The sequence below is a fragment of the Mesoplodon mirus genome (genome assembly GCF_964341445.2).
Source record: "Mesoplodon mirus genome assembly, chromosome: 7".
NCBI lineage: Eukaryota > Metazoa > Chordata > Mammalia > Artiodactyla > Ziphiidae > Mesoplodon > Mesoplodon mirus.
This window is the reverse complement of record NC_138983.1, coordinates 72,936,923-72,951,510: the sequence shown is the minus strand read 5'-3', so window position 1 is coordinate 72,951,510 and position 14,588 is coordinate 72,936,923. Positions and strand designations below refer to the sequence as shown.

The 14,588-nt window shown below is 41.6% G+C and overlaps 1 protein-coding gene across 3 annotated transcripts in view; it reads right to left on the bottom strand.

Annotated features, from left to right (window-relative positions):
- NELL1 (neural EGFL like 1) overlaps positions 1–14,588 on the bottom strand; it is a gene marked incomplete at both ends in the record, with an annotated part of 913,276 nt that overhangs the window by 690,173 nt on the left and 208,515 nt on the right. For all 3 annotated transcript variants that reach the window (XM_082626303.1, XM_082626304.1, XM_082626305.1), the window contains one exon: positions 9,193–9,292. In XM_082626303.1, the coding sequence (XP_082482429.1) occupies positions 9,193–9,292 (100 nt within the window). The remainder of the gene's footprint in view (positions 1–9,192; positions 9,293–14,588) is intronic.

Here is a 14,588-nt window from a genome sequence, read left to right as displayed (position 1 = left end):
CCATATCAATTCACAATGCAGAGAGTTGGGTCAATTGTATTTCAAGGACAATGAAGGGCCCCTGTGAGACAAACCCAGTTTATGGACAAATCCACTTTGTTTGGGCCTCACCATTGTGCCAAAACCACGTTGTTGTTTTTTTTTAAATTAATGCAGGCCTTCATTCAAGCAATATTTATTCAGTGCCTGCTTGCCTTTATGCATGAGTGAATAATCATCCACTGAATTTGTATGGGGCACCTACTCTGTGGACTGCAGCACTATGCAAGCTCCTGGGGGCAATGTCAAAATGTTTGAGACATTCCCTGACCACAAGGAAATTAGAAACTCTAAGGGGATATAAACTAAATACAGGGGTAGTTAAGATGTGAGCAGTACAAATTATCATAGTGTGTCTGAGAAGAAGAAATCCCTTCTAGATGACACAAAACTTGACCTTTGATTCATCACAGGTAGAAACTTGAAAAGGGACAAGACACAGATCCTAGTGGGAAGAATGGAATTCCAGCCCTTGAGGAAAAAGAACCTCAAATAATCTGGCACAGTTGTAATAATAATGATTAACAGTTACTGAGCGTGTAATATATGTTAGGCACTCAGTGAAGTGTTTCAGATGCATTATTCCATTTAATTCTTTTAACAAGCCTATGAAACTAGAATTATTATCCCTATTTCACAGATATAGCAATTGAAGTTCAGAGAAGTTAGTACACTTGTGAAAGTACACGGAGATATATATATATATATATATATATATATATATATATATATATATATATATATATATACACACACACACATACATATATATGTATGTCACCCTCTTTCTTAAATCACTGTCTTTTTTTCCCAGAATCAGAAGCTGTGACCAGATTGTAGAATACACACGCACATGCGCACACACCTACTCAATATTCAAGTTATTTTACTTGAATATTTTTAATAAGTAGCTCTAGAGTCTGTGGAATTATCATCCTATAATTAGAAGCACACACTGACATCATTTAACTAGTACTGGTCCAAATACAGAGAACACTTTTATTATAAAAGCTGTTATTTATTGAGTTTTTCTAATTTGCCAGACACAGAGGTAAGCATGTTACACACCTCAGCTAGGTAAGTAAGGGAAACATTCACAGCAACCCTAAAGATTACTATTATCCTCACTTCACAGATTAGGAAAATGTGGTTGGGACTAGCTTATCCAAGGTAACACATCCAGGAAGTGGGAGAGTTATGATTTGACTCAAGCTCTTGTTAAGACCACTAAGAAAATTATTATTCTATGATTTAAATACTTTGGGGCATAGACAACTACTAATGATTATTCTCTGATGATGTTTGTGGACCTCAACTCCTGCTATGCCCTATAAAATTTTTTTAAATAGGCCCATTTAGGACCCAACTGCAGGCTCTGCCAATCTGTTCTTAAGAAAAATTGAGACTAGGCCAATTCTTGTGCTCAATCTCTTCCGGCCTCTGGCTGAGAACATCCATGCTTCTCTAGAAGCAATAACAAAGGCTCACACCACCCTCTAAAAGCATAGGAAATAACACTGTCTTGCATGTCCCACTTTACATATTGTATTTTATGTCACTATAGCCATAGCCCACTTGACATTTCATTTGGATGTCCTCACGGTTGTCTCGCAGCTCACTGAAACTGAACTCTTGATCTTAATTCCAAAATCCATGCTCTCCAAGTTCTCCATAAGCATCTGCAGGACCTGTATCCACTTAAACCATCTTCTTCTTTCCTTCTTTTTTTTTTTGGAGTCATCTTTGTCCGCTCTCCTCAAATACTGGCCCTTGCCAAGTTCTATTAATTTTATTTCATGAATATCTCTGGAATCTATCTCTTTCTCCCCCACTCCACAGCAAGAAGAAAAACTCATCCTACTCCAAACTATCATCTCTCAAATGGATAGCACCTTATTTGCCTTCCTGTTCCCCTTTTTGCCTGTCATTTCCTCACAAACAAATCCTTTTAAAACATAGATTGGGGGGCTTCCCTGGTGGACCAGTGGGTAAGACTCCGTGCTCCCAATGCAGGGGGCCTGGGTTCAATCTCTGGTCAGGGAACTAGGTCCCACATGCCACAACTAAGAGTCCTCATGCCTCAACTAAGAAGCCCGCATGTCGCAACTAAGACCCAGCGCAGCCTAAATAAATAAATACATAAATAAAACAGATTGGGTCATGTCACAATACCCCTTAAAAATCTTGTGAGGGTTTCCCATTTTACTTAAGAAAAAATACAAAATCCTTAACTTCGATTTGAAACAACAAACAAGACTCTCCTCTCCCTCTGTGATTTCCCTCCAATTGTATCAGCCTTTGTTTTAATTCTTCTAGTACTCCAGTCTCTTTCCTGATTCAGGGTCTTTGCAAGCTTATCCCACCAACTCAGAACATTATGAAACATCCCTGCCAGAATAATTTCTACTCAGTCATCAAGTCCCAGCTTAAATATAATCTATTCAGAGAAGGCTTTCTTGTCCCTCAGGTCTAAAGAAAATCCCATTACTCTCTCCCATACCACCCTATTCTTCTTGTTTATAGCAGGTATCACAATTACTAATTACATGTTAATTTCTGTGTTTATTTTTTGAATGTCTGTCTTCACATGAGAAGCTCGCTTCTTCAAGGGAAAGGACCCTGTGAGTTTGTTTCCCTTGTGCCTAAGGCAATATCCAACACATTATAAACTCTCCAATATTTGTAGAGCTAATGACTAAATCCTCACTCTTCCAAAACTAGAATTAAAAGAGTGTTTTAAACATGAATAAACCAAGGCTCAAAGATGTTAATTACCTTCCTTGTAGTCACGTCGCTAGCAGGCGATGGGTGAAAGAGAGATATAAACCCAAATATGATTCTAATACCCAGTCTCTCTCCACCACTCTACACGACCTCCCAGCCATAATTTTAATCATTAAGGGACATTCAAGGAACGCCAACCCTGGCCTGAAGAGACCAGTACTCCATCAGTCATTAGCAATTTCTAGTCCCTGACATGCCTTGAATCTTTCCAAAGGAACAAACCTTATTTCTTTCTCCAGGACACAGTCCATTATTACTTGCTGCTTGGGGACTCAGAGTCAGAAGAAAAATAACATCACACAACAGAACACCATCCATGGATGAGATACCAAGATGAGTAAGACCCCCTTGGAGCTTATTTACACTCGAGCGGTGGAAATGAGCAGATGCTCAGAGGAAGACATACAATCTGCTGAAATGGGATTCCAGGTTTTATTCCAACCACCTCCTTAATTTTTGTTCCTGGCAGAAGTACGATTCATTCACTTGACAAATATTAAGCCCCTGCTGTGTGCCCAGCCACTGTGCTAGACAACAGGGATATAACAAAAATGCCACAAACATCATAAACATGCCCTCACTCATCTAACACTCTAGCAGGGATGTCTACCCTTGAGTGTTGGGTTACAGGAAATATTGTGATGCAGAGGAGCAAGGTACTTCTGGAGTGTATCACAGAGAAGGGTCCTAACACTAGGCATCAAAAGGAGATTCGAGGGATGAGTGAGGTTGACTGGACAAAGCCTAAGAGTTCCAAACACAGGGAGCAGCACGTGTCCACGACATGATCAAGGAAACTAAAGAAGAAACGTTAAGTGTTGGGGCCATATTTTCTCCTTTCATTGGGAGTGGTCTAAAATTTGGACTCCCCTTTGTGGTCCTGAATCTAGAGTTCTATTGCCAGTGAAAGATCAATAACACTTGTAAAACTCTTTGCTTTCTTTAAATCCATTGGCCTAATCTACATATAATAAACCCTGCCCATCGTAATGAAGCCCTCACACTGCCACTCTCCAGATCCCACTCTGTACCTTTTTATAAGTACAGCAAACCGTCCACCCATTCTGCTTCATCTCTGGTTTCTCCATCCAACAATGGATAAGCATCTTTACGGTTTACTACTGTGACTTCTTCCACAGCAAGGAATGAATAGGTCACTACCCTTGGGCAGGAGTTAGCTTCTCTAAGATAAAGGTCGATTCCACATAGAGCACCACTGCTTGTCCTCCATCTCCCCCACCTAATGCATCCCCCAGAGGTCAAGCAGGTCACCTTTGAAATGACAATCTGAAAATGCACCTCAGATTTCTCTACACTAACTCAAATCCTAGAAAGCCAATACTCCTCATATCACTGCTGCTTGCCCAAGCTTGAAAGTCACAAGGAGCAAAGGTAAACTGAGTACAATATACTCCATGTGCCTAGTTGGTATGGAGACAGCTCCACCCATGGACTGGCCCTATAGGAAGGATACGGCCCAAAGATCCTTTATGGGAACAGGATGCCCTAATGTACTCCACAACCAACATACATACCACAGAGGCCTGGGCCCTGGAGGGGTGAGGACAGTCCTTTAGCTCCTGTGGACAGAGGGTTGTAACATCGGAATGGGCCTACTAGGGACAGAGCTCTGGATTCTCACAGGTTCTGTCTTAGAAAGCAATTGGTTGTTCTACAATAGTCAACACTTAGGGGTCCTTCCAGTCCAAGGCAGCCTGGTCTTAGTTTCAGGTCTTCTCTCTGGGGCAATGTGCCTCCTTCCCAAGGCTCCCTGGGCCTGGATCCATTGTGGCACTTTCAGGAACACAGAATTCAAGGGCTCCCTGAGACTGGACTCTTCTCCAAATGCCCTCTGTTCCCAACCTCAACAGTTGAGCATATAACCCTGTCATTCCAGTGCCCACTGTGGCCCACGGCTGCAGGTATTTTGATCAGATTCCATCTATCAATATGCAGAGGACCTGACCCATCTATAAACTATGTGTTCCTCTATATAGGCACTAGTTTACCTTCTGATTAAGTGCCTCTTTTACAGGTCTCTTTTCATCTCAAATACACTGAAATCCTCTAAAACCATTTCAGTTACAAATTCATCTAAGATGATGGTGAGGACTAGAAAAAAAGAAAATCATGCCACACCTCTTTGGGAGGAGTTAACTGAAGGGCATAAAATCTTAAGTAGTACAAATAACAATCTCAACTAATTTCAGCCTGGGCCAGAGGACAAGGCAAGTGGGCATGAATTAAAATTACAGATAAACACATTGGGAACAGATGTTGGAAATAACTTTTTCCTCAACACTGAAAATCTTAAACATGCAGCCAAACCCTCCAAAGTCATTGGCAACACTGAAGATAAAATTGGAGCCTATTATGAAGGGAATAAAACCCTAAGGAGTGTAGCAAGAATTCTGGGATGAGCCAAATGATTGGTGTGTCTTCCTGGAGCAATCCTGAGAATACACAGTCAAGTTGGCTTTTGTTCCCCCTTCAACTGAGAGCACTGGCAATTTATGAGCATTTTTTTCTGCTGGGGCTACATCCACACTTTTATTACTTACTTCTTCCAAGACAGAAGCATAGATGTCACTCCAGTGCCCACTCTCCTTTCTCCACCCTCGTGGCCTTATGCTTAAGTAGACGGGCTCCTGCTATAGCCATTACCTCAAGGTAATGATGAGGGTAAGCAAATTTCATACTGCCAGCACAAACTGTCCTGAGGCATCAGAAACAAACTGCACCAGTGATTAGGGCTGTTCTGGGTAGTGCCGCTGGTGACTGAGACCTTGGACCCCAGCACCTGCAGAGTGGCTTCTCCCTGCCAACGTCTAACATCTTGATCCTTTTGGCACGTGTCTTCCCTAACCGTCCTGCAGTTCTGTCCCTAACGGCATCCTGACTGCACCAGTAGCCCTGTGGATATAACTACCTGTTCAGCTGATTACCTTCATTTTTCTCTGAAGGGTAGAGAAGTTAGTTACAGCATTTGTCATTACCCAAGATTTGAAGAGGCAAGGTGTCCAAGCACCGAGTCTGGATATCAGTTCTGCTGATACAATGAACAGTATAAAACAGCTGGAGCCTGTTATTCTTAACTCGAAGGTCTTAGGTCTGATTCCCACAAAGAGAAAAACCCAGTATAAAGCTATAACCTGCACCTCTCTCCTTGAATGGAAGCAAGGGGGGGAGGGAGCTGTATCACCATACCACCGTATCAGAAAATGGGCATGACTCAGTAAAAAAAAAAAAAAAAAAAAAAAAGCTTCATAATCAAGCCAACACGTTAGGTCTTGAGGAAACAAGTTATAACTCTGCAAAATGGGTCTTAACACTTTCACAGATGAAACAGAGCCTTCAGCTGGTACTGAAAATAATTTCCTTCAGTCATTGACATGAAAACGACAGGACTATTCTATATGGTAAGAACATATCTTCATCCCTCCCTTTTCTCCTACATTCAAAGAATCGATTCATAAAGTGTAATCATTAGGGCTTCCCTGGTGGCGCAGTGGTTGAGAGTCCGCCTGCCGATGCAGGGGACGCGGGTTCGTGCCCCGGTCCGGGAAGATCCCACATGCCGCGGAGCGGCTGGGCCCGTGAGCCATGGCCGCTGAGCCTGCGCGTCCGGAGCCTGTGCTCCGCAACGGGAGAGGCCACAACAGTGAGAGGCCCGCGTACCACAAAAAAAAAAAAAAAAAAAAAAAAAAATGTAATCATTAAAACAAGCGTTATTTTCCCCAAGTTGGAGAGCTTTATGGATACTATTTGATCAACCAACAGGTGGCAAAAAGCACCGTCTGTGCTTTCTCGAATTCCAGTCTAAACCTAATGAAAATAAACCTTGGAAAACTTCAAAACCCAAGCAGGCAGGAGAAAGGTTTTGACTCAGATTTCTGAGCGATGATACTGAGGGGTGATTTCCCTCAGACTAAAGACCTGACACTCCCAGTAAGACAAAGAGAGATGATAAATATGCTAACTGAAGGGCCTTCAGTACAGGTATTGAAAGAGGCTACAGCCACTTCCGTGTCTGTAATCAATAATATCAGGGTGGCAGAAACCACACAGCTGAAATCACACCGCTGTGCTCATCCCTGAAATAAGTATTTCAGACCATCAGCCTTACCTCTCTCTGCTCGCTCGCTGCCTGCCAATCAGGAGACAGTCTCAATGCACAAAGCAAATGGTACAGCCTCTCCATATGCAGGATAAAAATTAGTTTACATAGAAATTGAGCGTTTCTCATCTTTTCATTACTTTCTGGTTTTTAGAGGGGCCAGGAGGAGGGGGAAGGAGCACTGAATAACGTGCCTTAGAAGAGGCCCAGCGGGCTTTCCCAGTCTAATTAGAATCAAAATTGTCCAGCCCCCCTCATCTTCCAAGACTCCACTCAGAAAACACGAGCACAGAGGAAAAGGTAAAAGACAAATAGAAGTCAAAGGGGAAAAATATCTCCCACAATATTGTGAGAAACTCTTAGGCTACTTTTAAGGATGCTGTTGGGAAATAAATTGGAATTAAGAGACACAGAGCAAAATTCATGGAGAGCATAGGTCAAGACAATGGACCTTTGAGCACATCTGGATGGATTTTTTTTGTTCATCATCACATAAATTTTACATTTTTATGAAAAAGAGAACACCCCACTGCCCAGACAAATATCCTTTTCATTTTCTGATTGTCCAACGTGCAGAGCAAGTCCCAGTATGTGGACAAGTGGGCTGAATGTTCTGGGCTCCTCTCTGCTATGGGTCAACAGGAAAGGAGGTAATGACAGTAAATGGTGCTGACAAGGGCTTCAGTCAAAAATAGTGCTTTTTTCATTCTAGGGTCTGAATTCTGAGATAGGAATAAATAGGAGAAACCTAAGAGAATCCATATACCCAAATGGTTTCATTCAACCCGCTTCCCAGGAAAAGAGCCTCCCCACCTTTTCCCTATCTCTTCTAAAGACATACGTTGGTTCCTGTTAAAACACAGACTTGTCAAGGGACATAAATAACTCCCTCACTCACATGCGCCTCCAAGAAAAACCATCAGCTGCTAAATAAAAGAGCTGGTAGTTTCCTGGCTGAGAAGGAAGCAGGTGGGAGGAAGAAGATAATCCTCAACTGTACAGATTGGCCCTGGCTATGATCGCATCTATGAAGCCCTATTCCTGTCTCCCACTTTTCCCTCAAAGCTGACTTAGCTTTGGTAAAAGCCACCAGGTCGCTAGCAACAGGAGCCTTAAATGAGTCATCTTTTCAATGAGATGTCACATCTCTCAGCATCTTCATTGGTTAAAAAAAAAAAAAAAAAGTTTCTGCATCCCGAGAAGTGCTAGCAGAAGCTGTGGTACCCAGTCTGTTGTAAACTCGGTCAGAGCAATGAAAATCTTTTTGAATTTCTGTGGGATAATCAATGATCCTGCTCGAATGAAACCATAAATCAGCAGGGGTGAGTAGTTGCAGTGGAAACCTTCTGGCCCCCGAAAGCCTAGAATATCTACTTTGCAGCCCTTTACAGAAAATATCTGCCAACGCTTGTGTTAGAGAAAAGACAGAAAAAAAGTAAGATAGTATATAACCTGAGCTAAACTGTTATGCTCCTGGCTTCTTAACTCTAGACGCTTCCAAGGTAAACCAAAAAGAATGTAACTCACTGGATATGTGAGAATGTGGAGAAGACTGTATGGTGGGTAGAGGTTTAAAATAATAGCAATGAGTTAACTGGATTTTTTTTTGTAAGATTTTAAATCAATTTTAGATTCTCCTAATCTATTTAATTCTGCCTGGGTGAGAAGTTTCAGAGAGGAAGTGATATTTGATCCAGAGGATTTGAAGAAATAAATTTGGAAAAGAGGGAATTTCAGGAATAGGCAGCAAAATAATTTCTGCTCGTGCATTAATTAGCAGTTAAGTGTTACTTACTTGAAGCTTTTTTCCTTGCAGGAAGTAAAAAAGCTGTATATAAATCTATGACTAAGGATTCAGTGTATGTCATCCTCTGGCAGATAGGGGAATTGGCCCATGGAAAGAGCTGATAAGAAAGTTTCCCAATCCCACTCATGAGAAAAAAATGCAATAATGATGCAGGAACTATCATTATTATAGGAACCATGGTTCACTGAATATTTATCACGTGGTAGGCATGATGCTAGGTGCTTATGCATTATCCCGTTTAATCCTTACAGCAGTCTTATGAAGTAGATAGGATTATTATCCCCGTTTTACAATTGATAAGACTATAACTGAGGACGGTAAATAGCATATACACATATCTAAGCAGCAGAGTTTTGGACAATTGTTATTGTCATCACACTAGTCATTAAACCTTCAATCCCTGCCCTCCATCCCCACCCAAAGCCCCATCACCAAGCCCTCTTACCTCTGCAGACGCTGCAGCAATGATTCTCTGGGAGAATGTGATCCTTCTCTGAGCAGTTCAAAGGAGGGCATGCTTCAGTAATTTTTACTAAAACTCCACCCTGCAAGCCAAATAATCAGGAAACAAAAAAATGTTCATATTTTTAGTTGCTGATCCAAACATAAATGCTCATTGTTAATAGCCTGTGGTGATAACAACCTACAATACTTAACAGGAATCCCAGGAATCCCAGGATAATGACAAAGTCGCAAATTAAACTGATGAGACTCCTGGAAGAGAGAAGGCCAATTTCCCTTTCTATATCAGAAGAGCCTCAATTTCAACAATTGGGTTTTTTTTTTTCTTTTTTGTTTTTTGTTTTAACAAATGCGTTTTGAGTATCTTCTATATAGCAGAATGTCACCGACAGTGTAGAGCTGGTAAATTTTTAACGATTGACTATTGGATGGGGGAACCCTAAAGTTAGCATTTGCTGATTTCTGTGGTGTCAATAACCGGACATTGTGAACTACCAACATGACATCACTGACCACAGAGTTGGGAAGTTATGTACAATGAGCTCTCATGAGCTTTTATGAGACAGTTGTGGCACTGCCCTGGATCACAAGCACTGTGAACCCAAAGATAAATAAGACATCTTCCTTGCCCTTGATGGACTCACAGTTTGGATGGAGGGAGAAAAAAAACAAAACTCTTAAACTAGAAACCATGATACAATACAGTAAGTCCTAAAAAAATGTGCTCTAATTATGCTATGGTAACGCATCATAGGAGAATAATTAATTCTGCCCAAGTGGGGAGAAATTATGAAGAAAATGCCACATTTGAAGGAACTAAATAATGGAATAAGATAAGGAAGAAGAGACTTTCCTGGCAGAGGGACCAGCAAGGACCAAGGTATACAGGTACGATGAACTGAAAGTGGGTCAGTTAGATGAGCACTAGATTTTCCCTAGAAATAAATAAAATCACTTACAATAAAATTTTAAAAATTCAGCAGGTGAATCTTTAGGACCTCACTTCACCAAAGGTCCCTCTTTGTTGACATCACTAGCATCTATACTTAGTTTCACTCTGAATTTTTAAAATCAGCTCAACAGTTACTATAAAAAAGGGTTTGCGAGTCCCTTATTTTATCTAAAATGTTAAGCTTTTTTCTCCCATTCTTAACTGCATGGTTAAGTCAACCAAGAAGCAAGCTCATTTAAGTCCAAAAGGTAATTCTCAACACAGATGGGAGAATAGGATGGAGCTGGGCCACCAGAAAGGAAGGGGGAGATTCTGATTTTTCCATCTCCAAGATATGCTGTCATTCCAGGGTCCCCTGGTTTGGCAGAACTCCCACTATATTAGGCACATCCATTCGTAAATATGAACATAATTTTGAATGTCAAATGTAATTTAACTTCCAACTACTCATCATCTGGATTACTGGCACCATGGTTTCCTCCCCTTTCTCATAAATTTCAGCCAAGGCATTCCTTGTTGTGTCTTTTGTTCCCTTTTGCTCTTCATTTCTTGATCTGTCCCAAGCCATCTAGATCTCTTGCTTTTCTCCTACCTTAAAACTGGCCCTAAGATGCTGAGAACTGATCCTGCTATTCGCCCACAGTCCCCGTTTCAGCTACATTCCACTCTCACCCCTCAATCCAGGCTACGCTGGATGGCACCTGGCCTCAAGAGCTAGCACCAGTCTAAGGGCAGTATGCCTATCAGCTGTACCTCAGCTTTTGCAACAGGGAATCAAACCGATTATTACCAACCAATGGATGTTAATAACCTCACTATCAGCAGCATAAGCTGAATGCAAAGGAAAACACAATGCTTAATTACTTACCATTGCTTCCTCGACTTCAATCCTTCAATATTAATGTATTTATTCATTATCTACTGCCTCCTTGCATAAACATGAATGGTGAACTCTGTTGGATCCCTTTTATCAGTTCACTGTGCCCATCCCCCAACTTCAAATGCCTTTCGGCTAATGGCTCATCTCTCAACCCTCAGAGGGTCCCTTTGGGCACTGGAGCCACTTGGCAGGGAGCCAGAAGTTACCTACAAGTTCCACAACCCCCAGCCCCACGGCCCAGAGCCAGTGACTGACAGGCATGGGAGGTTCTTTACTTCAAGGGGAGACGATAGCTGGGGTACGTTCAGAACCCCAGGTGAAGCAGGGTACCTCTGACCTTTCACCTAAAATTGCACCCTTGCTGAACTGCCTGCCCTGCCCAAGCCTGCATCCCCACACCCTTACTTCTTCCTCCCAGGAGCACTATCTTAATAAATCACTGTACTAAAATCCTGAGCTCAGGGTCTGCTTCTAGGAGAATCTCAACTAAGACGATGAGATAAATTTCACTCTTGCTGTCAAAAAAATGTAACTGTTAAAAGAGATTATCTCTAGGCAGTGAGATTCTGGAGTGATTTTCTTTTACTTCCTTATATTTCCTTCCTTTCTCTATAGTCCAAATTTTATATCTTAAGTATTGGCTTTTATTTTAAAAAGCAATATTAAAAACACTACATTTGTCACTGAAATCTAAGGTGAATGTGTTTTTGGTACATGGGAAAAAATCAAGACTCATTTTGCAATGCTTTGGACATGAAATGTTTGTAAATACAAGTTAAAAATCTGCATGCAGTAATATCTCTTTGGTAGCTATCTGAAAACATTTAAAACCCCTATCTTTGTGTCAGGTGTCAACAAGCTTCAGCAAACTGCTTCAAATTCTGTGTTATTTATTTATTTATTTATTTATTTATTTATTTTGTGGTACGCAGGCCTCTCACTGTTGTGGCCTCTCCCGTTGCGGAGCACAGGCTCTGGACACAGGCTCCGGACGCGCAGGCTCAGCGGCCATGGCTCACGGGCCCAGCCGCTCCGCGGCATGTGGGATCCTCCCGGACCGGGGCACGAACCCACGTCCCCTGCATCGGCAGGCGGACTCTCAACCACTGCGCCACCAGGGAAGCCCAAATTCTGTGTACTTTAAAACATCATTACCGGGCTTCCCTGGTGGCGCAGTGGTTGGGAGTCTGCCTGCCGATGCAGGGGACGCGGGTTCGTGCCCCGGTCCGGGAGGATCCCACATGCCGCGGAGCGGCTGGGCCCGTGAGCCATGGCCGCTGAGCCTGCGCGTCCGGAGCCTGTGCTCCGTAACGGGAGAGGCCACAACAGTGAGAGGCCCGCGTACTGCAAAAACATCATTATCGTTTTCCTGATTTCTACAGGTTTGTTATGATCATTAAAAATAAATTCTTGAATTAAAATAAATAAATAAAAATGCTACAGAAGGCTTTTTAAAAAATAATTACACATGAAAGGTTCTTTTTTTTTTACATATAAAAGGTTGCTTTGACTACTGATTAAAGCAGTCAACAATTCCAATCAACCTTTAACATATTTAATGAGTAAGACCGTAATTCCAAATGTTCAGAGACAAACCCCTTTGCATGAATTTGAAAATAATATGAACTGTGATTACAGTAACATAAGTGCCACCAAATCCATTTGGTCCAGCCACATAATTTGGCATAAACCATTTTTTACTTTATTTTCAAACTCTAATAAATATCTGATGATTAACATTTTTAAACCTTCCTGATTGTGGTATGTTATTTTATGACCTTTGGAACTCTGCATTGGTGGCAAAATATAATTCATCCATTCTTTCTCATTTAGAATAACTGTCACTATGTCACTGATCAAATATAAACACTTTCAAGTTCTTTACTAATCACTATGCTTCAACGTGAATTTCTAATACCATATAAAACTCACATCTTTAAGTAAATTTTTTTTTTTTTTTTTTTTTTTTTTTTTTTTTTTTTTGATACGCGGGCCTCTCACTGTTGTGGCCTCTCCCGTTGGGAGCACAGGCTCCGGACACGCAGGTCCAGAGGCCATGGCTCACGGGTCCAGCCGCTCCGCGGCACGCAGGATCCTCGCAGACCGGGGCACGAACCCGTGTCCCCTGCACCAGCAGGCGGACCCTCAACCACTGCGCCACCAGGGAAGCCCAAGTAAAATTTTAAAAAATGTTGCTAGCCTAAAATAATGTCACAGGGCAGCAATAACTGGACAAAACTGATGAAGACTGCTAGGAGAGTTTATTCATCTTGATAAAAGAAACAAAACAAAACAAAACAGTATGTTAACTTCTGGAATCACTTGGTGAAAATATTGAAAACAAAAGTTTGTTTCTTATCTAACCGGTGTTGCTGAAGCTTTGAAATGATCCCAGGAAAATGAAACACGTGGATCACCGGCAGTCTTTTGTCAACTGAGGATCTGCATTTGAACCATAGAACACCAATTATTTGAGTAATTATTTGCTAAATTCTCCCAAGGATAGCACTTATGCAAGACCATTTTAGATGTCTAGGAGAGAAGTTAATTCATCACATACAACAGGTACCTTAGGGCATTAAGGCTTAAATCTTGCAAAAGGCTGCCCGAGAGAGACCCGAGGCCTTCTCATCCTACACCCGTCACCCTCTCTCCCTGCTGACCACATCCATTAAATGTGTCCCAAAGCTCTTCTCTGGCCTTTTATAAATGCTACCCTTTATCAAGGGAATCAATGAGCCATAGCCTGACCAATCTGGTATTCTCAGATAGACTGAAAAGTGATCATTCAATCCTTCTGAATCCACCCTTCTACAATTCAAAAATGCGAACTATTTCCAAGCAAGTCTAACACCATCAGGACTGGCAGTAGAGAGGCTAAGAGAGGAGGCTGTAGATTCAGACCACACAGCTTCAGATCCCAACTGGTTCCTTTACTAGCTATGTGACTCTGATCATGTGTGCCTCAATTTCCTCATCTGTAAGATGGGGATGATAATAATGCTACCTACCCCTACCTAATAACAGGGTTATTATGAGGTTTATATTAGATAAAGTTTCAAATGTTTTAAACAGTGTCTAGAAAATACTTATTCAAGAAATGTTAAATATTATTGTCAGTGATGCTTCCCTCTGTGCATAAAGTATTGAGTAAATAACTGTAGAAAGGCAATAAATGAAGAAATTAATGACTTTTTAAAAGATGCTGAAATTATTCACATGCACACAAACCACATATGCAGAGAATAAACTGTCTGCCCCAACTTCTTCCTAAGTTATAAAACCATAACAAAACAAAAGCAGTAAAAGATGAACCAGAGCAAGGAGAGTACCTACAATGTGCCAATAATCATGTTAAGTACATTTCCAATATGCTGGCATTTAAGTCCACACCCATATCTTCTAGAGGTCTCAGATGGTGTCTGCCCTGATCCTCTCTGCTGATACCAGGGATCAAGTCACAATCGTGACCCTTGCCAGGGTTACCCACTACTTCTGCCCAATATGTAAAGGGGGTTGCTAGTTGTGAGTGACAGATGCAGGGTGG